At 40.8% G+C, this 26698-nt stretch overlaps 1 protein-coding gene across 1 annotated transcript in view; it reads right to left on the bottom strand.

The window, feature by feature from the left end:
• The window catches only part of asz1 (ankyrin repeat, SAM and basic leucine zipper domain containing 1), a 28903-nt gene extending 3099 nt beyond the window's left edge, over positions 1-25804 (bottom strand). The window contains exons 1-12 of the mRNA XM_051381909.1: positions 25612-25804; positions 24637-24739; positions 23300-23422; positions 18394-18505; positions 11228-11339; positions 10966-11100; positions 10607-10725; positions 7281-7353; positions 6679-6735; positions 5949-6061; positions 3191-3296; positions 2631-2744 (exon numbers count right to left, since the gene is read on the bottom strand). Coding sequence (XP_051237869.1) covers positions 2631-2744; positions 3191-3296; positions 5949-6061; positions 6679-6735; positions 7281-7353; positions 10607-10725; positions 10966-11100; positions 11228-11339; positions 18394-18505; positions 23300-23422; positions 24637-24739; positions 25612-25719 — 1275 coding nt within the window. The 5' untranslated portion in view covers positions 25720-25804. The remainder of the gene's footprint in view (positions 1-2630; positions 2745-3190; positions 3297-5948; positions 6062-6678; positions 6736-7280; positions 7354-10606; positions 10726-10965; positions 11101-11227; positions 11340-18393; positions 18506-23299; positions 23423-24636; positions 24740-25611) is intronic.
• Between the last annotated feature and the right edge of the window lie 894 nt (positions 25805-26698).

The raw sequence follows: 26698 nt of genomic DNA on the forward strand, positions 1-26698 counted from the left end.
AAGGTCGATAAAAACGGTTTACTTCATAACTTTCTAGAGACACACTGCTGCTTTCCCATTTCATATTCCTGCTAGTTTACCAAGTATCATGTTTTTTAATGTCAACACTAGATGGCAGTGACAGGCACCATCCCCATTCTGGATTAAATGTTACCTCTTATTTCTTTAGGTTACCACAGGAAAAAATAGGAAGTTTCTATTCAAAAAAGCATCAAAAGTGTGTGCTACAGCTCCAGCAGATGCAGTGATAAGAGTGTTTGTGAATCCAGTGTGTGTGTGTGTGTTTGTTTTAACAGGCACGCTTCCACAGATGAGGTTAGATTGTGTGTGTGTTTATGGTATGTGTAGGGCCCTTCCTCCCCAGGCCCGGAGCCAGAGGGTCCAAATGGGCTCCATTGGCTGTCGGATTCTTGCCTGACACAACCGAGGAACACCCCCCCCTCACCCCAATCAACACAGACACACACAAACATCTACCTACACTATCACCATACTCACTTGTATCTGCTGCCAACCCTCCTTTACTCACCCCGTACCCCCCGCCTCTACTCACCCCCTTTCTCCCCTGTTAAACTCCCTCACCCCGCCAACCTGCGTCCTCTCCTCGCTTCCCTGTGCCCCCACCCTCGCCTTCCCATCAGCCCCCTCATCCCTCCGCCTCATCGTCTGTGTGCTGACAGGTCGATGTCACAGTGGTGCTGACTTATGGGCTGTGAGGATTCTGCCCTGTCAGGAACGACTCTCTCCTCTTGGAATACAAATGCAAACACACACACACACACACACACACACACACACACACACACACAGACACAGACACACAGACACACAGACAGAGAGTCAGGTGCACACATGCAAGCACTCCCGCACATACCTGTTGGAGCTCGCCAGAATTCATATACACCGACATAGCACACACACACTGTTCATGCTTTTAATCTTCAGTAGTAAGGGGAGAGCTCTCAGTATAACAGTCAACGAAGAAAGGAATTTAGATTGACTTACATGAAGTATGAATGTGTTTGAGCCCAAATTATATTATCAGCAGTTGCAGCTTATCACAGATACATCAGTGTCATTGTCGACAGATGCAAAAATAAATTATAGTACATGAGTATTTTACAAGCTGTATATATATATATATCTCTATAGCACGCTTTCTGTAAATTAAATGAATATTAATACTTAAAAACTTAAAAATACTATTATTTTTCTATTATTATTATTAATAATAATTAACACTGGTGCAAATTTCCAATGAAGCATGTAACAAAATAGAAAACATTGTCTCCCACAATAAGACTTTACTTGGACAGGCCACCCAGGTATTTTAACATCCAGCGAGCCATTTAAGCATTTTGCAGAGAAACAGAGAGAGAGAAAAGCGTTGTCTGGTTTGTGGAGAAGGTGAATATTTTAGCCCAGTCAAGGTAAACCATTCAGTACCATATTGGTCTACTTCCAATCGCTTCAACAGAATCATTAACAATAACCCTCCTCCACACACGGCTCAAATGCTTTTTGACAACGGAATTGCAGTGAAAAATCCATTGGTGACTTTATTAAACAAACTGCTGGAGACACACAAAGAGAAAAACAGACAGAGGCGGACGGGGGAAGCCGTGCGTGTTTGGCATAAAGAGAAAGCAAGGTGAGCAGATTAAAGCAGTTTGTGAGTAAGCTCTAGTTTTGCATTGCATCCCTGCCTCATCAACTCCTTCACAGCGCATATTTTCCTCATATGAACTCGGAGTGTGATTTGTAGCAAACAAAATATATGATAGAGCATAATATGATACAACATAAGTTATTCTATTTTCACACAATATATATCATCATATCACACAACTCTATTGCATATAGGGACATAAATATGATAGTAATTTATTCTCCAGCAGTCAGTCTTGCGTATGCACCTTCAAGCTAAGGCCCAGGATGATGTTCGCTCGGGCCTACAGACTGTGTATGGAGTGCGAGCGCCAGCAACAGGATGTAGTACACTTTACGGCCACTGGTGTCATTATTAACAACTGAACTACAACAGGTTTGCAGGTGCGCGACGAATTCAGGCAATTTTGCCATATATCACCTTCCATCCGCCCCATTAAAAGTATCCACTCCAAAAAAGGTTCTTTGTTGGCTCATACTGCACCCTTCTACCAAGTTTCATTAAAATCGGGCCTGTAGTTTATCTGTAATCCTAATGACAGACAAGCAAACAAAAACCAGCACCAAAAACCTAACCTCCTTGGTGGAGGTAATTATGATGACAAAACAGCTGTAAAATATTCTGCCCAACCTTTTCATCACCAAATGTGAGGTCAGAAATCCATTTCTCTCTGCATGAGAGGTCTGCAGTACAGACTGTGGCATTGTGTATGGTGGGTTGTGTAGAAGCCTGCTGTTTAATCTAATCAATCACTGCAAAGCTCGGAAAATAAATACAGATTGTAAAGTGTAACACTGGCGGGCTTATATTTCTTGCAGCGCCTGAAAAACACACATGTTGGTGGTGTGATGTTTTTGTGCTTTTTATGATAATTTCAGCAATGTATTAGGTAAAATAAGATTACAGGTATCATTATTAAAACTGAGAAATGTAACAGACGTATGTACGAGTGCATGTTGACCTGGTATAGCAGATTGCGGAGGCAGGCGACTTCCTTCTGCAGATCTTTAGTTTGGACCACCAGTTGGTTGCAGACGGCCTGGGCCTCCTTCTTTGGGTCCACTGAGAATACCAGCTACATGGAGGACCAGAGAGACAGAGACCAAGTTCTACTTTATAAATCTAGCTGGCAGGTGAGATATATAGAGCGATGCTTTCATAAAAGGACATTAGTTGACAGTGTATGCACTCATAAAGGCACCTGGCTTGATACCAGGACGGGAGGGGACACTGGACAGTGTGTTCCTTTTAGACTATTGTGCTTTTTTGAAGTTTACTGGATTACCAACTTCAAAAACGATTCCTACTTTACATGTCATGCCCCTGACACTGTAACTATATTGCATTAATATGCTTTTATGATAAGCTGGAAAAATACATTTTCTATAAATTACAATGAGGACTTACATTTTAAATGCTTCTTTTGCCAAAATGTCAGCCAGATAGAATGAACTGGCAGCCAGTGCAGCAAAACCTGCCTGGTAACCCCTTAAAGAGTGCACCACTATAGACGACATGTACCTGAGAGGCTTTGTGGGGGAAACGACTAATGACACCCTGAAGCGACTCTGTCAGGAAGCAGCACTGCTGCCTCACACTTATCAGGAAGTCACGCAGCTCCTCAGTCCTGCAAAACATTAGCAACTTATGGAGGTCTGATTGAAACATACAAAAACAAATAAATTGATAAATATTTAGAGTATGTTATTTTTAAAGAAAATATTTGCACACCTACAATTTGTATTTATTGTTGCATACTGTATACATGGGTGTTTGTAGTGCTCAGTGTATTTGGTGATCAACAAAATAAAATCATAAATCTTGTTTCATTCCAGATGTTTGTGTTTTATATAATAGTATCTAAGGTAAGTAATCTATGGGTTTTAGACCGATGGTTCCAACAAAACAAGCAATTTGAAGGGTCACCTGGGCTCTTGGAACTTGCGATTTATATCTGTCACAATTTCCTGACATTTATACTAAACAACAAAACACTCAATCATAAAAAGAATCCACAGATCAATTGACAATGGATATAATCATTAGTATATATTAGTTTCGTAAAGGCAACCATAATTCAGTAATTACAGTTTTTCAAATGTGAGATTACAATTTCAATTGCCTAGTGCAAAGTACACTGTAATCTAAGTGAATAAGGGTAATGAGGCATATAAATGTGATACTTTGCTCATCTGCTTTTTTAGGCATACAGATAATGCTGTCGGAGCTTTAAAGCTGAGGTCAGTAGGTTTACTTTCTTAAAAAGTGAGCCCTAAGGAGATGTCCACATAAAAAACAAAGGCAAGGCCTTCTGAAGATGCCCAGCAATGGAAGGGCAGACAGATTGATAGTTTGGACCAAACTTTGTGTTAACATTCTCCATGCATTTTCCTTGAGTCCACCTCTCCAAACTCTATAGAAAACTGAGCAGGTGGTCAAGCCTCCTCCCCACCTCCTCCCCATGCTAACTCATGCTGTCATTCCTCCCTGAAAACATCTACCTTAAATGATTAGTTATTTATATTCATCAACCTCTCTGTCCCTATCTTCCCATCCCCTGGTCCTGTGGGATATTGATAGCTCTTATCTTAATGGTACATTTCCCTTGGTGAGGGGACTGGGCAGCCAGCCGTCCCGGCCCTCCTCACACTCTGTCACAGGGGCGAATAAACACTGTCAGTCAGCCTGTGCTGCACCTTCACCTCCCTTCTCCCAGCTGTTAGTTTATCTAGGGAGAAGAGAGTGATGATGGGCCCCCAGTGTGAAGATCATTGAAGGGTATTGTGGATGGAAAGTACGTTATGTGGGAATGCTGATAAAGGATGCATATGTGCCACTTTATGATAAACATTTATTTATCCATGGAAAATAAACTGGGCATACCTGCCCTTTTCCAGCAGCACCCAACAAGTGCCTTGCAACCCTCAGTAACTGCGTTCTGTTTGGCCTTCAATTACCTGTCTGTTGATTCAGAAGTCTCTTTGGATAACCAAGCCCAAAAAGGCTATGTCTTTAGCTTTAGCCTCACCAGTGGGCTCTAATAGGCACCAATGACTTTATGGACAGAGAATTTAAAGCAGCTGCCTCAGAAATCGAGGCTTTGGACATGGCCCACTAGAATAAAGCCTCCAACCTGCCCTGAGATTCATGAAAAATGCAGCCGCCCAATGTTAGTGCTTTAGGCCTAATCTGCTCAGGCTCCACAGTTACAGGCCCTACCATTAGCTGCACTTGAGGTGACTGAACCTGAATTGCTGCATGTGTGGAAAAACATGAATAAATGTTTCAGTTTCTGCATGTCACAGTATTTCAGTACATTAAAGTCAAATACAATTACTCCAGGCATAACTTTCTTTCCACATCCTTTATATGTCAACAAAAAGATTTTAAGACCAATTTTCTACTATTTTCATTTTTTGTGTGACATAAGGATCCTGAAGGAGCTCTTAAGGAGGTCTGGCCCTGATCAAGCTCTCCATCCCTCTCATTAACCTTCCCCGCTCTCTATTGGACTGTCTCTCATTCGGCAGGCGAGGGCGGGTACAGTCGTTGAAGCCCAGTTCTGCTGAGGATTCATGAAGTGATGGGGTGCAGTGCGATGGCTCTGTTTGGCCCCTGCCGCTGGCTCTCCTTTGCTCATTGCAACCTCCCATCGCCTCTCACCTTACAAATCATTACAGCTCCGCTTAAACCATTATGGTCTGGCTCAGGGCTCGGCTACGGAGATGGGGGGAGGAGGATACGGGGCTAGGACAGAGAGATGCTCATGGGGCTGATGGACGACTTCCACTGGGGGAGGACAGATGGAGCATTACGAGGAGATGGAGGAGGGCTGGATGTGGGGGAGGGTTTAAGGTGTGTGGCTGACAAGTGTTTAACATTTTTGCTACTACAGTCAACTTTGTTTCTGGCTTTGTGCAGTGTTTGTGGAATACTTTTTTTTGCAACTGACAGCTTATCGGACATTTCAAGTATACTAAAACAAACAAAGATTTTCAAATACTGTAAGTATTCTTAAACACCTTTTGACAAGTTTCTGTCAGACACCACAATGATTTTTGTAATATTTGGACCGTACTATAGATAGGAAAGTTAAAGTGCAGAGAATGTAGCCTCTGATCAGATAATTAGTCATTCTAATCTCATAATACTGCCTTCCTGAAAAATAATGGTCAAACTAACTCCCAACTTTCCCTGCAATACTCTGGGAGACTCCTGAAAGTTGAATACATGTGTTGATTGCTACGGACCTACTGGGAACTAAGATGAGGTACCCTACCCACTGCCTGCGGCCCCCAGTTGGTCGATTGTTTCTAGGTCCACTTTGTCCAGGTGCATCTGCCGCACAGCACTCAGTACCTTCTTCTGGTCCACCGGGTCTGTGATACCAACCTGACAAATGGGAAAATGGGTGTTTGTTGTCGATTAAAATCTCTTTCCTTGTTATATGTTTAGAAAAAACATCAAACTGTGAGATTATTTGATGATTATTCTTCTGAAGTGTGATCCAGGAATTCTCTGAAGCTATATCATGCTTTATTGAATTTGAAATAAAACCCAAGGCGTTTTTTATTACTGCATCACCATATCAAATAAAAAATGATTGGTATAATTCACCAGAAAGTATGTTTCATGTCTGAAAAATGTCTGGACTGCAATTTTACAGGACTGCAGTTCAATCAGTTATTATAAATGTCTTTGTAATAATGGCCAGAAATGTGAAATGTGGAACAGATTAAGGGCACTAGATACACAAATTTGACGTTTATTTACTTTTTTTGACCGATTTGAGGCCTATCCATGTTTACAGAAATATAGTTAATCGAAATAATTATGCTAGGATACACTGCCAACTCAGCGTATCAGTCTTTCACCACCTTCTTTCTACTGAACTTGTGCCTTTGAACAGCAGTGACATCAGTGGCCACCCTCTCTCTTTCTGGGTCACCCTGAAGGCTGGCAGTGAGCAGAGAGCTGACAGACAAACACATGTTACAGTCATCTTCTACCTTCTCCAGGTCGTCCTTCTCCATGGTCAACAGGTAGCTCCAGGTGATGTCATTTTCCTGTGGATGTGTGTATGCGAAAAAGAGAGCAAGAAAGAGAAAACATCACTCAGCATTTACCAAATCAAAACTTTTACAGCTGCTCCTGACCCCACCACCTGAAACAGATGTACCTGCATGAGGCTTTGCCATATGATGACAACAAGCTACCTGCACCCATAAAACCCAGTCCCATAAATCAGATAGGGCCAACAATTTGAGCTGACCCTTTTCATTTTAATTCGGGCCAAGACAATCCAGTACACTACATCCATTATGAAGCACCAAGTAAAATATGTAAACTAGTCATCTCATGACATGTTCCCAAGCATGTTAATGTCATTCTGTTAATAATGCAGCTGTGCTCAACACATTTGGGATCACTGTATCTCACCCATAGATCTAATACTGTATTGTACTGTGTGTAGCAGCATGCTATCTCTGCTCACTATCTTGGCATCAGTGAGATAAGAGGACAGAAATCTCTCACACTAGAGAAAGGGGCTGTGCATGCAAACATATCCGTATTTGAGAGAAACACATTGAAGCATGCAATTGGTACTTACAGTCATGATGTCGGTGAGGTAGCCAAGATCAAGGCCGTGTAGGAGGAGCTCAAGATCATCAAGCTTGGTCACACTGAGGAGGGCAGAGAGTTCACCTTGACACTTAAGGACAACTGACTTATTTCACATTAGTAACCCAAGCATGAACCAGGTAGGACTAAAACTGTTTGAACAGAGACATCCTCAGAAGAGCATGTTTGTGAAAATGCTAATTAGTTCAAAAGCAGCATACTGAAAAGGGCTTGTTTTAAGATCTCACAGCAGCAAAAGTCTAGCCTACTGAAGTGTCCTTGAGCAATGAACTACACCCCTTCCAGCTCTAAGGTTCCTGAATTAAACCTTTGACATCCCTGTAGAAATGATTGGGCAAAAGGAAACATCTCTTCTGCAAGATGATCAAGTGGCATTGAGTTCACACACATCAGACTAACCGTGGTGTAAACACAGCCTCAGTTTGACTGTTGACATGACAAGCTTTACAAATGAGCGTGTCTTCTCACACCGCTCAGAAAATGTGAAATGTGTTACTTAGGTTTTAACATCTATGTACCTGACATGAGAGAAAGACAGCTAAAATGTTTACAGGCACTAATTCCTGGTGCCAGACAGGCTAGAATACAATGTTTTTGGCTAATGATAATTGCTCAGCTGTGCCTGAAGGGACTAAACACTCGTGCAAGAGGTTTATTATTGTTTATGTCTGGTTGAACAATGGTTCAACAACACCTGCTGCACAGGCACTGGTTCCCAGAAAAATCCTACAGGGGGAGACAAGCACACAGGCTGCAGTGACTGATGAGATGCTGCTTTGAGAACGGAGGAGCAGATGGGTGTAAAGCAGAACTGTATGAATTCACTGATGCGTTACAATTTACTCAGTATAATCTTCAGAAGAACTGTGACCCTTATTTATGGAGAAGCGGTTTAGTTCTGGGTACGTGCTGTCACTTGGTGAGCAGCCCAGAACAACCACAACTTCTACTGTTAGTCACGGCGGTACTGATACACTTTCCTCTCTTAGATAGTATTGAAATTATTTAAATAAATTAAATTACTATCTTGGGTCTGTATCAGAAAGAAAGTTCAACTTAGTCTACCAATCTTTGGGCTACCTGGTTTCAGTTAACTGGCTATACCAAATGACGAGTATCACAACACCAGGCTCGGTCTGGATTCAGATGAACAGTAATATTCATCCAGGTAAAAGAATCACACAAGAACAGAAAAAAATAAGCAACCAAAAAAGTAAAAAAAATGACATATTACCACATAATAAAATAATGATTGTATTATACATGTATATTATTTATAGAATATTAAACACAGCTTACTAAATATAATCAGCGTATTAATCATTAAATCAAATTGTCTCATAATCATCTAGGACTGCCCCAGTAAGCGCTGATGATTCAAATCATCAGTTGAGAATCCCCTGGGTTGAATCGCATTGTGTCGGTCAAATTACTGGACTTTTTTGGCTGCCTCACTCTACACCAGTACTTATCAATTTGTGGGGGGGGGCGCAGTGAGGTGTTTGGGGGGCGCGACAGGCAGGGGTGACTGACGGAGGAGGAGAGATGGAGAAGTTTCTGACAGGAGTAAAAAGAAAAATGGAGGAGACGTCAGAGGCAAGAACAGCAAGTGACGGTAACCGCCATAAACCTAATAAGACCAGGAAATATGACGAAGCCTACATAGCCCTGGGTTTACCGTGAATACGGTCGGAAATGAGGAAAGACCTGTGTGTGTTTTATGTTATGTAAACTCCGGCAGCGGACAGCATGAAACCAAACAAATTAAGACGGCACCTGGAGACCTTACACCCCAGTTATGTCAATAAGCCACTGGACTTTTTTCATCGAAAGCTCGATGAGTATCACCAACAGGCCGGTCATTTAGTGAGCGCGGCATCAGTAAATAAAAATGCACCGTTAGCCTCGTACAAACACCGCCACATCGCAAGGTGCAAAAAACCATCACACAATAGCAGAGGAGCTAATACTCCGGCAGCATTGGACATGGTCACAATCATAGGTGAGAAAAGTGCTGAGACACTGAATACTGTCCCTCTGTCTAATGACACGATCGGGAGACGTATATTTGACATTTCAGACGACCTCCAAGAACAACTCACAGAACATCTAACAGACAAACGTTAAATATAAACAATATTGTTACAAATTGTGCACAGAAAAAACCAAATGTTTAAAAAGTCATATACCTTTTTGAAAAGGAATAAGCCGATGAAGTTGACAAGTGACCAATGTTTACAGTTTAAAAACGTTTTGAACGTTACTGTGTTAAGTCTATAAAAATGCACATCCCAGTGAATCATTTGCACTTTTTTCTGTTTTGAGAATCACACAGACTGAGCAGTCTTGTTTTAATGTTACAAATTGAGTTAATAAACTGAACTTGGAAATTATTTTTAGTTGTTGCAGATGTTACCTCAGCTCATTTTATTAATCCATTTTGATAATCAGGTGATTGTATGCAGAATGCTGGTGCTAGCAACTCATACAGTGGTTTGTACAGATAAATAAATAAATATTATCAGGTTCTCAATAGTATTAAAATTCGGGGGGGGAAAAAAAAAAATTCTGTCCTCTAGGGGGGCATGACAGAAAATAATTGAGAACCACTGCTCTACACTGAGTAGCAGAACAACAGCACGGCAGGCTTTAAACCTTTACAAACCAAGTCTTGTCTCAACTACAGAAGTACCTGTGATGAAAGCAGGAGGGTTGCTTCAACGCTCTTAGCTCTGGTGCTGAATGCTAGCGAAGTAAGCAAAAGTACTTTTGAACCAAACGCTGGTACAACATCCTCAGAAACCGACAGAACCTGGCAGGAGAGACAATCCATGGATTTTCGCATGGAATCCATGGCACTAGGATTTTATAGCTGAACTATGACTGTGTGGAAAAGTGATGTTCTCATTACATAGATAATAATAAAAAAAACACTAAAGAATGAGTCTTTTAGGGCAAACATGAGACCTGACATGTATAGGAGGGAAATGTTGAGCAGTTGCTCTGCAGATGTTCTGGACTGTATTGTAACTGGCTGGAGGAGTGAATAATATATTTCTAATAATCACAGGTAAGGTTTATTGAATAGTATAAAATAGTATTTATAAAAATTAAAAAAGCATGAACCAGCAGAAACCCATCCCCACCCCCAAGTAGATGCATCGGCCTGAGGTGCTCGTACAGCCCCATATAATAGAGTAGTAGTGGAGCAGGATAGTGGTGAGTATGTTAACACATTCTATGTCAAAGCTGCCCAAGCTGTGAAGGCACAGTGCAAGTCTCAGGTCGTCTTACCTTTCCTTGGAAGGTGGTGGTTCAGAGTTAGTCTTAAAGAACTTTGAGAGGGTCTCCTCCATGGAGCTGAAGGCCTCGACTGTAGAGACGTAGGATGAAGAGGCCAGAATCGTAGTTATCTGTGAACAGACACAGAAAGGATACTGAGAGACTGGGGAAAATTTATTTGGCAGTCCAGCACAACACAAGTACTTCACTAAGTAGTACTTACTATGTGCTAAGGTTTGTATAATGCAAAAATACTATAAATGACAATGTGTTTTTTTACTAAAATAAAGTAAAATACTCATTGTTCATTACTTTTATTCAGCTTTACTGACCTATTTCCATGGGATAACTAGACCTCAGACTTAAGGTACCTGTGTGCGTTTGGATATAGCAGCCAGGTCAGCGGGGCTCTTGCCAGCGTTGGTCCGTATGGTTTTATCTGCTCCCAGCTGAAGGAGTTTTAGCACCGCCTCCTCTCTGCCATACTGCACGGCTACAGACAAAGCCTGACAGAAAATATTAACACTTAGTTTGATTATTAATTTATTAATTATCATACGTAAATTCAAATGTATAAAAACATTCAGACTGAAGGGACCTGCTATACAAAAAAACAAAAAACTTTTGACACACCGTGCACCCATTGCTATCTTGGACATTGATTTCTGCCCCATGGGAGACCAGCAGGTTGATGAGTTTACAGTGGCCGTCCCTTGCTGCCAGCATCAGGCAGGTCGTTTGAGATCTGAAAAGGACAGGTGACAAGCAGAGAAGAGATGACGATAAAAGATGACTAGAAGACAGAGAAATTAAGAGAAAACAAAGAAGAGAAGAAAGTTAACAACAGGAATGGAGAAGAAGTTAATGAGCAAAAGAAAGGACCAGAGTGAAGAGGCGGGGGAAGGAGAAGTGGAAAGAGGCACGAGGAAACCAGAGTAGAAAGAGCAAAAGGAAAAATATTTGAAAGAAAAGAGCAGAAAGGTAAAATGAAGAGATAAATGGTGAGATGAGGATATTGTAGGAGAAGTGATGAAAGGAAATGGGGACATGACTAAACAAGAGTGATAATGAAGGTACAGAGAAACCACCAGGGGGCAGCAGACAGCAGATTATAGGTACAAATTTACTTTGACACCACTAGTATACAAAACTCATTGTACTCAGACAAATTAATTCACCATTTCAGCTGTAACAGGCCACAATACAAAGAATCACAACTGCAACTAAGTCAGGTCCAAACCTAATGCACTCACATATTCATCTATAGATTTGTCTATTAAAGGAATATGTTTTGAGAATCTAATATCACATGCGGGATTGAAACGTTAGTTGCTTTTAAGTAAAGCTGAAATTACTAGTTAATCAATCAAGTTGTGGATCAACAGAAAAGTAATCATCAACTATTTATCTTTGGCCTTTGGACTGAAGAAAAGTAGCAATCTGATGACCTTACCTTGAGTTTAAGGGAATTGTGGGCATTTTTATATATTTTATAATAAAAATGTATCTTTTTTTGCAGTCCTAGTTGACAGCTTGATTCATAGCAGTTATAACTGGATTCATATAGAGATCTAAAGCACAGCAAGAAACCAACACAAAACATCTAAAGAAATTTCTCAAACATTCATTGCGTATTTAGCTTTTTATATGCAAGAAAAATGTTTGGAATGGCACATATGGATCAATGGTGAAGAGGTGGATTACGATGTATGAGCAGTTTCTATCTATTAAAGTTTCAATTGACATATTGGTTTTTCTGCCTTGACTCTGTGTGAGTATTTGATCATTAGATTTTCAATGGAGTTTTCCTTTAAAAAAACAATAAAACAAGTGCAAGGTAATCTATGGTAGTGGTTACAGACAGAGCATCCTGTAAGCCCTCACAAACACACACATTAAACATGTCCTTCAACAGCCAACAGTTGTTAAATGACCTGGAGAGAATATCTGGTTTTAACAACTTTGACCTTTCTTACTAACAGTCGTTCCTCTGTGTTTGACTGTATATAAATAACTACAGCACTTCTGTATCTTATCACCTCTGACACAAACACACCAGGTGAGAAAACTACATTCATCCAGGAGGGGTGGGAAAGTCCAGAGGCAATTCATCACTTCGCTACGTTCAATACGTTTATAGGAAACGCTAAATGTGTGAGAGAGCAACACGGCAAGAGGGAAGGATGAGGCATTTAAAAAGACAATCCATAATTCACATGAATACAAAGAAATAGCCCAACAAAACACAGGATGGGAATGCATTATCATTCTTAAACTGTTTGACAGGTCTTTTTATACGTGTACTCACACTGGAACAGCCACTAAATCCAAGTGAATGCTTTCTGTCTCAGTAAAAAGGTTTATTTGCATCAATATTTCAAGACTCAAAATGTCATATTAATTAATTTTGGATTTTGATTTATGTGTGAGACAGCAAGGAAAATAGACTGTGAAGAAGGAAAATCAAGAATGATCTTTTAGGTTTTCATAATTGCTATTTGGAGTTGGAGATACTGATTACATATACTATCAGAGTATTCAGTATGTTTTCTAGAAATTCAATTCAAAAGCATGTAGATGGCTGGAAGATAAGAACTAATCCAGTGAATTTTACCTCCAATAAAACATGGTTGAAAGTATATATGGTCATACAGACCAACCATAAATACCATTAATAGTGGTGCCTTTTTTGCATTGTCACCTCTATTTTGGAAATAGAAGTATTGACTTTTGTACTAATAAATTAACTTGAACTGCAATTGCTCCTGGACAGAGGTGATGTTTGTCAAACAGGTGTAAAACATCCAGCAGTACAGACAGCAATATTAGCCATTAACAAATTCCAAGAAATCAAAAGTTAATGTTCTACGTGAACTCAAACAAATGAACAAATAGCTGTGACGTCTATGACAATATCTTTACTCACATTCTTCTACGCCCCCACCAATCAGTCAATTCCTCTTTGACTCACCCAGGAGAACGGGATAGCTAGTGCCATTAATTTATGTTTTCCGGTGCTGTGCTAGAAGTATTTTCCCAAGCGTGATGTGAGACAGGTCCCATGGTCACTCATATACTGCTTCAGTGTGTTTTCTGTGTGTGTGTCCTTCAGACTGAGAGATTTGGCCAGTCCCCAAACAGACAGCTAATCGATATGCAGACACATCAGAGTAAACATCTTTCCTGGCGTCTGGACAGCGAGATGAATGACTTCCAGTAAGACCTGACTCACAGTAACAAGGTAAACACACTACATCTAAAAATGGCTTCTGCAAAGTGAATCCTAAAGTGTTAAAAGATTATATCTTGTCTGACAAAATAATACCAATGAGCAAACTATGCATAGACAGCATGTTACTGGCTGGTTTCATGCTGCTGATGATCTTATTTTTGTCTTGTGCAGTGACAACTTGTCTACAACTTCCATGGTCCAATTAATAATATACCTAGGGTGATAACAAGCAACTTTCCCCGGTGTGGGATCAATAAAGTCCATCTTATCTTATTTTACCTGATCAGTCTGCACAGTGGTTATTTTGTGGATGGACGTTGTTGCCAATACTATCTAGTAGAACTACAGTAAATCCAAGCCATGTCACAAGTCTTCATAAGCAAACTGAAAGTCAAGAGCAAGTATTTTATACATCTGAATGCAGACCATTCAAAAGATGCAGTGTTAGCACATTTTTCTTTCTTAAAACTGGCCCTGCAAACTCTGTGGTTATGCACTTTTGCACTGTTCAGAAAGTCTCACACCACTCTAATCCAAGTCAAGTCTCAAGTCCTCCTTTTTGTGAAATTAAGTCATATTCCAAGTCTTACGTCTACAGCTGTGTGTGTCCATATCAGTACAGGTCCTGACTCAATGTTTCCATTACTTTTTAGAGAACGACAAAAACTGATAAACAAAACATTTTACATTTTGCTTGCGGTAAAGAGACAGAGAACAGGCACAGCTGCTGTATCAGCTGGATCAATGGGCCTTTTTGACATTCTAAAGCAGAAGGTTATGGAAGTTTAATCTGGAATTTTGCTCCTGTGAATGTCTCTGCAGTCCTCAGCATAGAAGGGTATTATGAGTAACCACAGGTTGCAGAGACTTGCAGGAGCGGACAACACAACACACAACTTCCAAATCTCTGCAACACGTCACGCAAACCTGTGCATCCAGTAAGCTGACTGGTTGATCCAAATCCTGTTTGAAGCTGAGAAGAAAGATGTAAATGTATACCCAAAAAGTATAAAAGAGATGCAAACACCCCAGAACGACCCCCTTGCGCATTCATCTACTGTATGTGCATCGCGGAGAAATATGTTCCAGCCACAACTATGGTCAACACAGATCAGTACAATGAAGGTGAAAAAAGAGGGACACATGGAGGCAATGGACCCCACATCGCGGTCCTGCAGGACTTTGAGAGACGACAGACAATGCTTGTTTACACTATGACGGAGGGACGAGCAGCTGGTGTTAATCATTGGTTTGATATTCAGACGTAAGAGGCGATGAGGAGGCGGAGGAGGTTTATCCTCTGCACCCACATGAACCTCATATTCTTCTTTTGCTCTGGATGTTAGAGGGTGTTGGCCCCTCCTCCTCACCACCTCTCCTCATCTGCATCCTCCTGTGTCTTGTTACCTTGCTTCAAATATTTTGTCTGGGAAGGAACCAATCAATTTCCTAACGCTACAGCGTGTCCATGTGTGTCATCAGGGGCTTTCAGGCCGTGTGTGTCGTGCATGTAATGGCATACTGGCAGTGACAGAGTGGCAGGGGATTAGGTAAAGCTAAACAAGAAAGCCACTGGGGGCTGAATCCTCCCTTTGACACGGCAAAAATCCACAGATGGTAACAGTAAAAGAACTTCAAGAATGACCTCCCTTCATTCTTTTCCACGACATGGAATTTTTCATGTTCCTCACCAGGACAGGAACCAGGTTTTATAACCACTGGCTGCAATGGCTGATGGATCCCAAACTTCCTCTGTCACAGCTACTAATTTATATAGTGAAATAAATTCAAAATACAAAATAGTTAGGTCAGTGTCTATCTAAGTGGGGGCATAGGGGCCCTTCGGGGCCGCCAGCGCATGTCAGGGGGGCCTCAGGGGGAAGATGGGGATGGGACAAAGTAAAAAAAAAAGAAAAATAAATAAAATAATTATTATGTATGTACCTAGGTTTCACTTGGGCGATTCGCCTATGTGTGGGAAACACTGAACTTGGATGCAAGTCTAAAGGTCTGAGTTCTTGGTGCAGCAGCATACACATACACCGATCAACCATAACATTATGAGCACTCACTGGAGCAGTGAATAACACTGATTACGCTCCAATTAATTCAAAATGCTGCAGCACGAGTGCTGACAGGAACTAGGAAAAGAGATCACATCTCTCCTGTAATAGCTTCTCTGCACTGGCTCCCTGTAAAATGTAGAATAGAATTTAAAATCCTCCTCCTCACCTATAAAGCTCTTCATGGTCAGGCCCCTTTATATCTTAAAGAGCTCATAGTACCCTATTACCCCTCTAGAACACTACGTTCTCTGAATGCTGGGCTACTTGTGGTTCCTATAGTCTCTAAAAGTAGAACAGGAGCCAGAGCCTTCAGTTACCAAGCTCCTCTCCTGTGGAACCAGCTTCCAGTTTTGGTTCGGGAGGCAGACACCCTCTCCACATTTAAGAGTAGACTTGAGCAGTAGTCCTGAACCATACCTTAGTTATGCCGCTATGGGAATAGACTATCGGGATTTCCCATGATGCACTGAGCTCCTCTCTTCCTCTCTCTTTCTACACTCATTCATGTCCCATTAATGCATGTTACTAACTTCACTCTTACCCGGAGTTCTTGTGCTTTCTCGTCTCGCAGGATCCTGGTGGAGCCTCCTGCCATGGTCCTGCTTTACTGCCATTGCCAATATCACTGATATTAGTGTTATTATTATTATTATTATTATTATAAGTATTACTATAGCTACGGTTACTGTTGTTGCTGTTGTCACTGCTCATTGTCCCCCATCGTTGCTGTTGTCGTGTTCAACACCATCAGTCACTACTACTACTGTAGTTGTTGCTACTGTTGTTGCTGTGCACCTGTCTGTCTGTCTGTCTGTATGTCTGTCTCTCTCTGTCTCTCTCTCTCACCCCAACTGGTCGAGGCAGGCGACCACCCACCTAGAGCCGAAGGGTCTGTCCTAGGTTTCTGCCTCTTAACAGACAGTTTTTCCTTGCCCCCGTCGCCAAGTGCTTGTTCATGGTGGTACTGTTGGGTCTCTGTAAATAATGTTATAAGGAGTTTGGTCTAGACCTGCTCTATTTGAAAAGTGTCCTGAGATAACTTCTGTTGTGAATTGGCGCTATACAAATAAAACTGAATTGAACTGAATTGAATTATCTGGTTATCATGGCACCTGTCAGAGGGTGGGACATATTAGGCAGCAAGTATCATCAACATTTTGTCCTCAAGTTGATGAAGAGAAGCAGGAAAAATGGGTAGTGTGAGAATTTGAGAGACTTTAACAAGAGCCACATTGTGATGGCTAGACGACTGGGTCAGAGCATCTCCAGAACTGCAGCTCTTGTGGGGTGCTCCCGGTCTGCAGTGGTCAGTACCTATCAAAAGTGGTCCAAGAAAGGAAAAGCAGTGAACCGGAGACAGGGTCATGGATCAGACCACATGGGCCAGCCATTGCTCCCCACGTGCATCATTGAGCTACTGTAGCTCAAACGCTGAAAAGGTTACTGCTGGTTCTGATAGAAAGGTGTCAGAACACACAGTGTGTCACAGGTTGTTGGTATGGGACTGCAGAACATTATGGCTGAACGGTGTGTATATATATGGAGCGAAGCCTGCGAGCTAGTTCAGGCAGTCAACTCGAGCTGCGCTGCTATCCACATGACATGCCTCGCTCCATAACCACTAACCAAGCGCACCCTTCCAATCTCGTGGTCTATTTAAACTGCACAGTTTCCGAGCTCTCCCTCTGCTCTGTCAATACCGCTGTTGCACCTGCATCTGTATTGCTGCTGCTGCTCTGTAAGCCCCACTACCACCCCAGCATCCACCTGTAGGCTCCAGCTAGAGGTTCAAGGTATTTGCGCATCACTCCCCAATATCTCTATGTAAACATATCTGCCGGGAGTGATGAGGTCAGAGCCTAGACGCCAAAATCTAAATATGCTATACTGCTTAATAAACATTTCAAATGTAAGTTGTCTGACGGAAATACGGAGAAAGTGTGTGAGAGAGAGAGAGAGAGAGAGAGAGAGAGAGAGAGAGAGAGAGAGAAAAGACTTAAATATTTTACAAGCATATGACCTAAAATGTAAAAAATATATGGCCTAAAACGTCTAATAGTAGCCCAGGCATTTATTTGCTGAAATCACTGAACTCACGCGTCACACACACTGCCACCCACCACAACAACTACACTCTCAATCTGTGGGGAACACAAGCTTCTAAAATCCTCCTGCCCACCCTTACCCTTTGTTTGTTTGTCTGTCTGTCTGATACCCGTCCGTACATGCACATGCCATAACAGGACATTCCAAAGAAAACACACAAATATAAACACACTGTATGGAGCACTGTGCTGCATAACGCTACCACATGGCAGCTAAACATAACGAGAACCATCAAAGGAAATTTGATCCCACACCTCGTTTTTTTTCCTCCGCTGTTCAAGTCAAGTCTAAAGTGTTTTTATTTGGCCTACATCGATAGGGGTGTCACAGTGCATACTGTGTTGAAAATCCTATAAACATTTTGACCTGAAACACATCTGTGGCCCCCACCTCACCTGTCCACCATATTGGGATCAGCATTTCTGGATAGCAGAAGCTCCACACAGCGGGCAATTTTGTCTTCACTTGTAGAAGCTGACAAGCAGGCCATGAGCACCGTCCAGTGATCTGTGGACAAGAACACATTAGTTTTCTTTTTAAATACATAAAAAGCTGACATGCCAGCGCCATTTCAAAAGGCTATGAAGAGTTTTAGATAGAAAAAAATGACCATGAATAATAAAAGGTAAGCGCCTGTTTTACCCGATTTATTGCTTTTTGGGTTTTTTTGCACAAAATCCATCTTTATTGTGGAAGATATATCTATATCACCAACTAGACCTGAAAGTCTAGTGATGGCAAAGAGGGCAGCTTTTTTTTAATAGCTGATCCACAGGAAGCTTTATGACGAGTCAGACAATGTAGGGTTAAGGGAGGACATTTTTTGTTTAAAATTAGCCTGTAGTGTGGTACTTTAATTAACCCAATTCTGAGGGCTCCATCAGTCTTACTGTGGCCAAAATGCTTCATGGATTAAAATCAGAAGTAGCATGCCCGTTACACGTTTCTTTTGGTCAGTTAGAAGCAGTTGCATGAAGTTACACAAATATAGTTCCTGGTTTCTTTACAATGATGTACAAAAATGTAATGATGCAACCACAAAACTGCCAGCTACTGTACATATAAACTTAACATGTTAATGTCTTAACAGACGACTGTTCGCCTGTTACTCACTATCCAATCTCTTGTTTGTTTTTTGGAGAATGGTGCAGTTCAATTACTGCAGTTACCTCATGGAAACAAATAAAAAGCATGAAATCCTCATTATTGGTAATCGTAAGTTCGTTATTTAGCTTGACAAATTAAGAGGAAAGAAGAGTACTGTTTTTTTCATTGCAATGAAGTCATACATCATGCTGTAAAAAGGAAAAGAATAAAATCTGGACGATAACCGGGTGATAGAGATGGACAGCCGATTATCTGGCATCAGGAAGTGTGGCAGCCTTTATGGGACAGAGTGACTTCAGAGGAATTGTCTCCTTATCTCATCCTGATAAGAACGGTCTGAGACCCATGGCAATGCTCTCAATTCCTGTTTTGTTCCGCCAAAGCCTGAGTCCCCAACCTGTGTATCACAGTATGTATCTAAGTGTGTATTGGTGTGTGTGCATGCATACCTGGGCCTCTACATCTGTATGTGGGTTCCTGTGACTTTGTGGCTACGCATGTTTGGCTCTATATCTGTGTGCAAGTGTGTGTGTTTATATTATGTGTGCGTGGGTGTAAACCAGACAGCCTGGTTTGCGTCTAGAGAGGACTGGAGTAAATAAATCCGAGGCATGAGAATTGGTGAGAGGGTATGATAGCAGCATGGTGACCGTTATCAATCACTCATGCATTCCTCCGCTCAGCCTTGCTGCTTTGACAAACGCCATCAGGACGTGACCACACGTCATCCTTCTGTTTAATTGTTTCCTTCACCTGCCTCAAGCATCAGATGCCGAGACCATGTGAAATCAGTCACACACACAGTTTAACTCGACATTCTGGACTGAGAATTAAATTAATTGACATCAGATATCAACAGCATGACTAGTGCTGTGGTTCCAAACTGGGGTCTGGGGATGTCCTGGGGCTACAGCATTACAGGTTTCTAATGATCCCCAGGAAAATTTAGAATGCACAATAATCTATTGTAACTGCAGCAGCAACAGTGACAGGAATGTAGAAAAAAGACATTACTGATCAGAAGTTTACATTCACCACTATTACCTAAAATTGTACTTATTATTCATGGTAAGTCTTATCCTGAATGCACTCACACAGGCAGCAAATGTCTCACTGTGTGTCTATTGTTGTTGTGGCTCTATTGTGACTGCTGCATAATACGGGAATTTTGAGGAAGTATACAATTATTACCAATATTTCAGCACCAAGTCTAATGCCCGAATGCCATAGGAAGAAGAACACCCTCCAACACGGAAGAACAACATGTTGAACATGGCGACGAGTGCAGCTGCAGCAACAGCTCTGACTTTTCCAAAAAGAAAAACTATGAAACTATTTTCACACAGAATCAGGTCAGAATATTGTACGAGTTTGCCCCTTCACACATGTAGTACACAGCAAGAGATTGTTCGTGTCAGATGTGTTATCACATGTTGGAAATACTCAGTTTAGGTCTAGGCAAGGGGTCACACCTGCAGAGCATGCAGGAGGAGGAGGACTCATTTGTAATGACGACTGTTCTTGCATCAATATCAATACAAACCAAGTCTCAAAATGACCACAAACCACAAAACTATAACTGTGACAGACATGGAGGGCAGTGAGATTCCAGTGTGCCTGCCCAGCAGGAGAGACACTTCATAGTGCTTCATAGTGCTCTGGGATTTTATAAATGAACTATGAGCAGGACGCACAAACTGTGAGAAAATCTGATATTTTCACTTTACAGATGACGAAAAAATAGCGTGAGGAAAAAAATGTCATGACTCACGTAGGCTGAAAACGAAATTATCAACTAAAGAGTGGAAAACCACCAAGTATCATGACATTCCTGCATCTTATTCATTTTCATGATTTCATTGTAAATAGAGAGGAACACAGCAGGAAGTGACTACAGCTACAATCTGAAAAACAAGGCAGATAGAAGCTAGACTCAAAACGGCAAAAAGTTACTGCAGCTGGGGATGATGGCTGTTATTATCCATTTATCTGTTAATTGTTTTGTTAGATAACTGATAACTTACTTGGTCTATAAAATGTCACAAAATACTGACAAATGCCCATCACACTAACTGCAGGAACATTAGGTGACCATATATACTCATCAATAAGTTAATGCATTTGCATAAAGCTCAACAATCTCCTTAGCCTCCTCTTTTATGAAATTAATTACATAACTTCTCCATATACTGCTCCGTTCATCATCAGAAATCAAAGACTACCAGCCATTCAATCTCTTGGTGTCACTGCGGATTTAGACACCAGAATGAGCTTCAATCCCAATATTACCAACATTAAAAGGGCTGCACAATATAGTAAAAACATCATATTGCTTATATGTTGACAGTTATTGCGATTGCAATACTATTCGCAATTAGCGTGGAAATTATAATTTTTGCATCACGTATTTAATTTTCATCCAACATGTAAATCTTTTTAAATCTGGAGAACAAAATCCAGGGCATCTCTGCAGCACTACAGTACTTCATTATAGTGCTGTTTTGTCAAACATTTTATCTATTAAAAAATTGCAACTTCTGCGATTTGTATATTACACTTGCCTATATTGCTATTTTAATAATATTTCGATTAATTGTGTAGCCCTAATTAAAATCTGACAAAAATTCAACAGGTCCCTGACAATATTCCTTTGCCCATAGACTGATCACTCAGTGTGATTCAGTGGGAGAAGGCCACAAAATCAAACTAAAGACCCATTCCTAAAGACCAACTCTAGTGGAGTAGAGTTGTCATTCAACAATCATTTTCCCCTCTACAGATAAGACTTCATGGACTGCCTAACTAACGACAAAATGTTTCTGGGGGATTTGTAACTGCATTTTTCCAACAGAATTTGTGGTTTTATGTGTATATAACTGTAAAATTCTTAACATGGAAGAGTTCTTCCCCCATGCATGTTTTACCCAGACTGACCTCGATCCAACAGATGCCTTCAATTTCTCTTGTTTTGGGATGAGGGTGCAGTGTGCATGAACTAAAAACAACTCAAAGGATCAGAGGTGTGTTTCTGCAAGAGTTGCTCTTTGGCGTCATCACCATTAAGTAATGTCAGATGAAGCGTATTGGTGCAGAGGCCTGATTGGTCCACTGGTCTTTGGCTGTAGCAGGTGAGGAAATTGAAAAAAGGTGCCACAGGGAAGGATAGCTCGACACCAACACAACAGGGACTGTCAAGAGGATTAAGTATGCTTGATATCCAAGGCTGGAGGGCAGCAATGTAATGGTGTTGCCTAATCAAACTATCTGCCCTAGTTTTTTTTCTGAAAGGTGGTGGGTGAGTGACAACAGAGAGATCAGTGGAGCCTATACTTATTCCTAAACATCAATCAAAAATCTAATTAATGTTATTTTGAGTGATTTCTGTTTTTATCTTTGGTTTTGGAGGACCTGGAAGAAGAATGAATTTTGTGTCCACAGCTTTTATACTTTGGATACTGATTACAATGATCAAACAAAAATAGACAATATGTCCAATTATACAAAAAAAAGGTACATCAAAAGTAAGAGTACAAAACAATTACATTAAAAGAAAGAAAAAGAAAAAGAAATTAAAGCTTCAAGCTGTGACGATCAGGCCCTCGTAGTCCGCACGTGTTGGGGCATGCTGTGGTCGGGCAACGTGCCAGCATATCATGTGTAGACCCCACCGTGAGAATTTAATGTACATCAGATGATGATTGCAATACATGGCTCACTTCTTGTTACCAATAGGTGGCACTGTGACTTAATACTGGAATGTAGTTGTGTTCAAGCCTTATCAAACATGTTATGTCTGGGGTCAGTTGGACAATTTACAGTCAGGTTATAACAACTTGCTGTTTCATGGCAGTACATCAAAATTCAACACCATGCACGGAAATCCAGTTTAACAAAAAGCAACAGGCTTCACAATACAGCCTTACCAAAGTCTTAAAGCTTTCCTGGCCAGATCTAAGATGGATCTGGTCAACCTGCTAGGAGGAGCCCATCAAGGAATACAAAAAGAAATCATTAACTTCCGGTTGCCAGTAGATGGCACTATGACTATGACTGAATATTTGCTCACTTACTCAGGGACACTGAAGTAAGGGAGGGTGTGCGTCGACACGCTGTGAAAAGGAAGCTTAGTGAGAATGAGGTCTGGTTAGACAAGACAACCCCCCCATCAAACACGGTGATCCTTATTGGTCTGACCTTTGCTGAAGTTGGCACTGGCCCCTCTGTCCAACAGCAGTTTGGCCAAGTCGTAATTAGCCACACTGACAGCACACATCAGAGGAGTCCATTCAAAGCCAAGCCTGGTCTCCACGTCCATGCCTGTCCAAAGGGATCAAATTAGGTGAAGCAATGAAATGGTTACATAAAAAGCGATTTGAAAAGCACATCTGAGCCTAATGCCCTCCAGCACACACATACATGCTGATTTCCTTGCTCAAATTTTATTCCGCTGAATTTCTGGCAAAACTGTTTACGTTGGGGTGACAAGTCACCATAAGCCTCCACCAACTCAACCTTTCAGACATCCTTTTCTACCACATTGGCCTATATACTACATATAACTAACCAATTGTAAGACAATTGGCCTCATGCAAGAACATTTTACATACTCATACTTTTTTCTGTGAGGCTCGCTCGTAACAGTGATTCAACTCAGATTCAACAAACTCTGGACAAACTTGTCATGGATTTATCTTTTCAACCTTATGCAGTCCAGCAATTTTAAATTGGTATAATCTACGCGCCTGAAATGACCACATAAGGCTACCTGTTCCAGTCCATTTGTGGGTGAGTTTCATTCACAAAAATGTTACCAAAAAGTAAAAAGAAGAAAATCACACACCGTGGATCTTCAAGGCCTGCTGTTTGAAATCGGCAATCAAATTTAGCAGTGTCAGCGGTTGTATTAGTGGTACTGTCTGACCAATTTCTCATGGTCTGGGGACCCCAGGTAGACTAAAGGCACATACATGAGCTTTTAATGGGGATCCTTTAACAAGGGCTAATCGACGGGTTGGGGGTTTTTGGACTAATGCTACAATATTGTGGGACAGTTGAGAGAAGTGTTAACGTTAAGCCTAATTTGAAGCCGACTAAATCACGACAGTAGTAGGTTGAATTCCAGTAACTGTTTTTTCATGTTGCTGTATGGAACCCGTTCTGCTCCTCGATCCTCGCCAGTATGTGTGTGTGTGTGTGTGTGTTGCTGTATGTGTATTTACTTGATAGCCATGTCCTGAAGGTAATAATAATGACATGGCAATGAAACTTTGATTAGCATCCAGCAGCAACCAAGTAGAGTGCAGTTGATTTAGTTAACCTAAAAATAACTTGCAGATTTTTGTTTGGATTGGTTAGAGAGTAAGTAGAGTCGTATGAGGGGTTTTCGCGTGAAGCCCATTTTAAGCAAACTATAAAGTTGCTATGAATAAAGAAATAAAAGCGATAAAAGCAGTGATCACAAGTGAACACAAACCCACACAGTCAAGAAATTAATGCTAAAGTGTCACACAGAAAATGAAGAGAGTACTTGCCATTGTCCAACAGCTGTTCAACAGTCTCAATGTCCCCTTTACTAATGGCTCTTTTCAACACCGACACATTGTCTTCTGCATGTGATACAAAAGCATCAGGATCCTGTGACAACAAAGCACAAAAAACAAATAATAAGAATACTAAAAGTCAAAAAAGACATGGAAATGGTGCCAAGTGAATGAGTGAGGCTACAAGGAATTAACGTCTTTTAAAAATTCGAAATTGTGAAATTATTGGTTATTATAATACTACAAACAAATGCTACACAGAAAATACTATACTAACTAATCTTAATACTGTCAATTAATTAATGAATAATTATAACAATAATCATAATAATAATAGTAAGTAATTAATTTAGGAGCCAAGAAACACTTATGTTTAGTATTGTTTCATCTACTGATTATTTTCATAATCTAACATTACATTATAAAATGTTCATGGAAATAGTGAAATATGCAAATGTATAATTTGTCCAATTAACAACCTAAAGAAATCAGAATGTCAGAAACTATGTTGGGAGTTTATTTTATGATTGTTAAGCCAACGCAGCTCCTGATACATTATTAATTTTGCACTTGATGGAGCTTCGTGGACTATTTAATACAGATGTATTGATGTAAAGTTAAAGTTAACTAGCGCTTTTAAAAGCATTTAGCTACAGCGAGTGAAGCTCGTGACGGGGGAAAAAGAGCGGCAGAGTGACGTCAGGTGTACTCTTCTCACGACAATGACGTAACGTCAACATTATCTGTATAAAGTGAACAAAGCTAGGTGAGCATAGGGAGTTTGTGGCAGCCTATACGGTCTCTATTTCGACACAAAACAAGCAATAAAGAGGAGCTCAAATATTTACTACAGCTACTTTAGTTAGCGTTAACCTATCTTTGCTACTGTTGTTGCTAGCTAACGTTGTCCTTCAGTTCTAGTAGCACAAACGAGTTTGAGAAAAGATGGACGTTTTCTTAAGTAACCTTAATGCAAGGAGACTTTCTATCCAAGTTCCCAATATCCCAGTCGTCACTGCTGGCGTCGCTTTCATCTCCAGCTGGAAAAGCATAATCCACGGAGCTGCCCATCATTCAGTTTAGCTGCTATGGAGTAAGATAGCTAACTTAAGTTACAGCACCGCAGGTCGATACCCCGCCACTGCTGTACAGAGGTGGTTCAACATGCACTTCACTGCGGCCCGTGGGTGGGCGGAGTTTGACCTCCAGTGAGGCCGATGTATATCACATTTCACACGCTGGCAGGTGAGTGGACCTCTTTATGTTATGCATTTTAATATTTTCTAATAAAACATTTAAAAATGCGCCACTATTGGATTGGTTTCATCTGTGGTGATTGAAAACATTATATGTGTAAGTAAGGTATTTTTAAAGCTCCTGCACACCTACAGTCCAGGTATTTCCACCTATGTGCTAGACCCTCTCTGGGCTGATCAATCACTTTCCTCTTAGGATTATTGCAACTTGTGATTTATCATTCATATATTAATAAATGGAGACACACTTAACTCCCAACATACTGAACATAGCCCCACCCAACTGAGCACGCCTCTAATCCTTTAGAACAAGTAAAAACAGCTGTGAGGATGAGCAAGGGCCTTCTAAGTATTTTATACTTGGCATGCTATCATTATACAGCAAGTATCTAATGTAAGTGATAAGTTAATTTTCTCAATCATTTAGTCCTGTTCTTACAGAATGTAAAAATAGAGGGAACTTGGATATACGCCATCATTATCTTATCCATGTGTAAGACTGACAGTCCCCCTGAGATATCATACTTTGGGGTAAAATCTTATCTGACTGCAAAGACAGTAAATGTCCAGCAGAGGTCACTCTTTCCTATAGGCAAATAACTTTCCTGTCCCTCAGCAATGACTCAAAAGTTCAGCAAAGTTGCAAGGAGTCAAGAATCTAACTTAATTCTCCTAAAGTCTCAATTCATTCAGTCTCTCAGTGACTCAGCTGCTGGTTAGTTATTGGGAGATTATACTATTACTACTATTATATACTATTCAGTATAAGATCAGGGATTAATTGTAACCTTTTCTTT

The sequence above is a fragment of the Dicentrarchus labrax genome, unplaced genomic scaffold (assembly GCF_905237075.1).
Source record: "Dicentrarchus labrax unplaced genomic scaffold, dlabrax2021, whole genome shotgun sequence".
Lineage (NCBI taxonomy): Eukaryota > Metazoa > Chordata > Actinopteri > Moronidae > Dicentrarchus > Dicentrarchus labrax.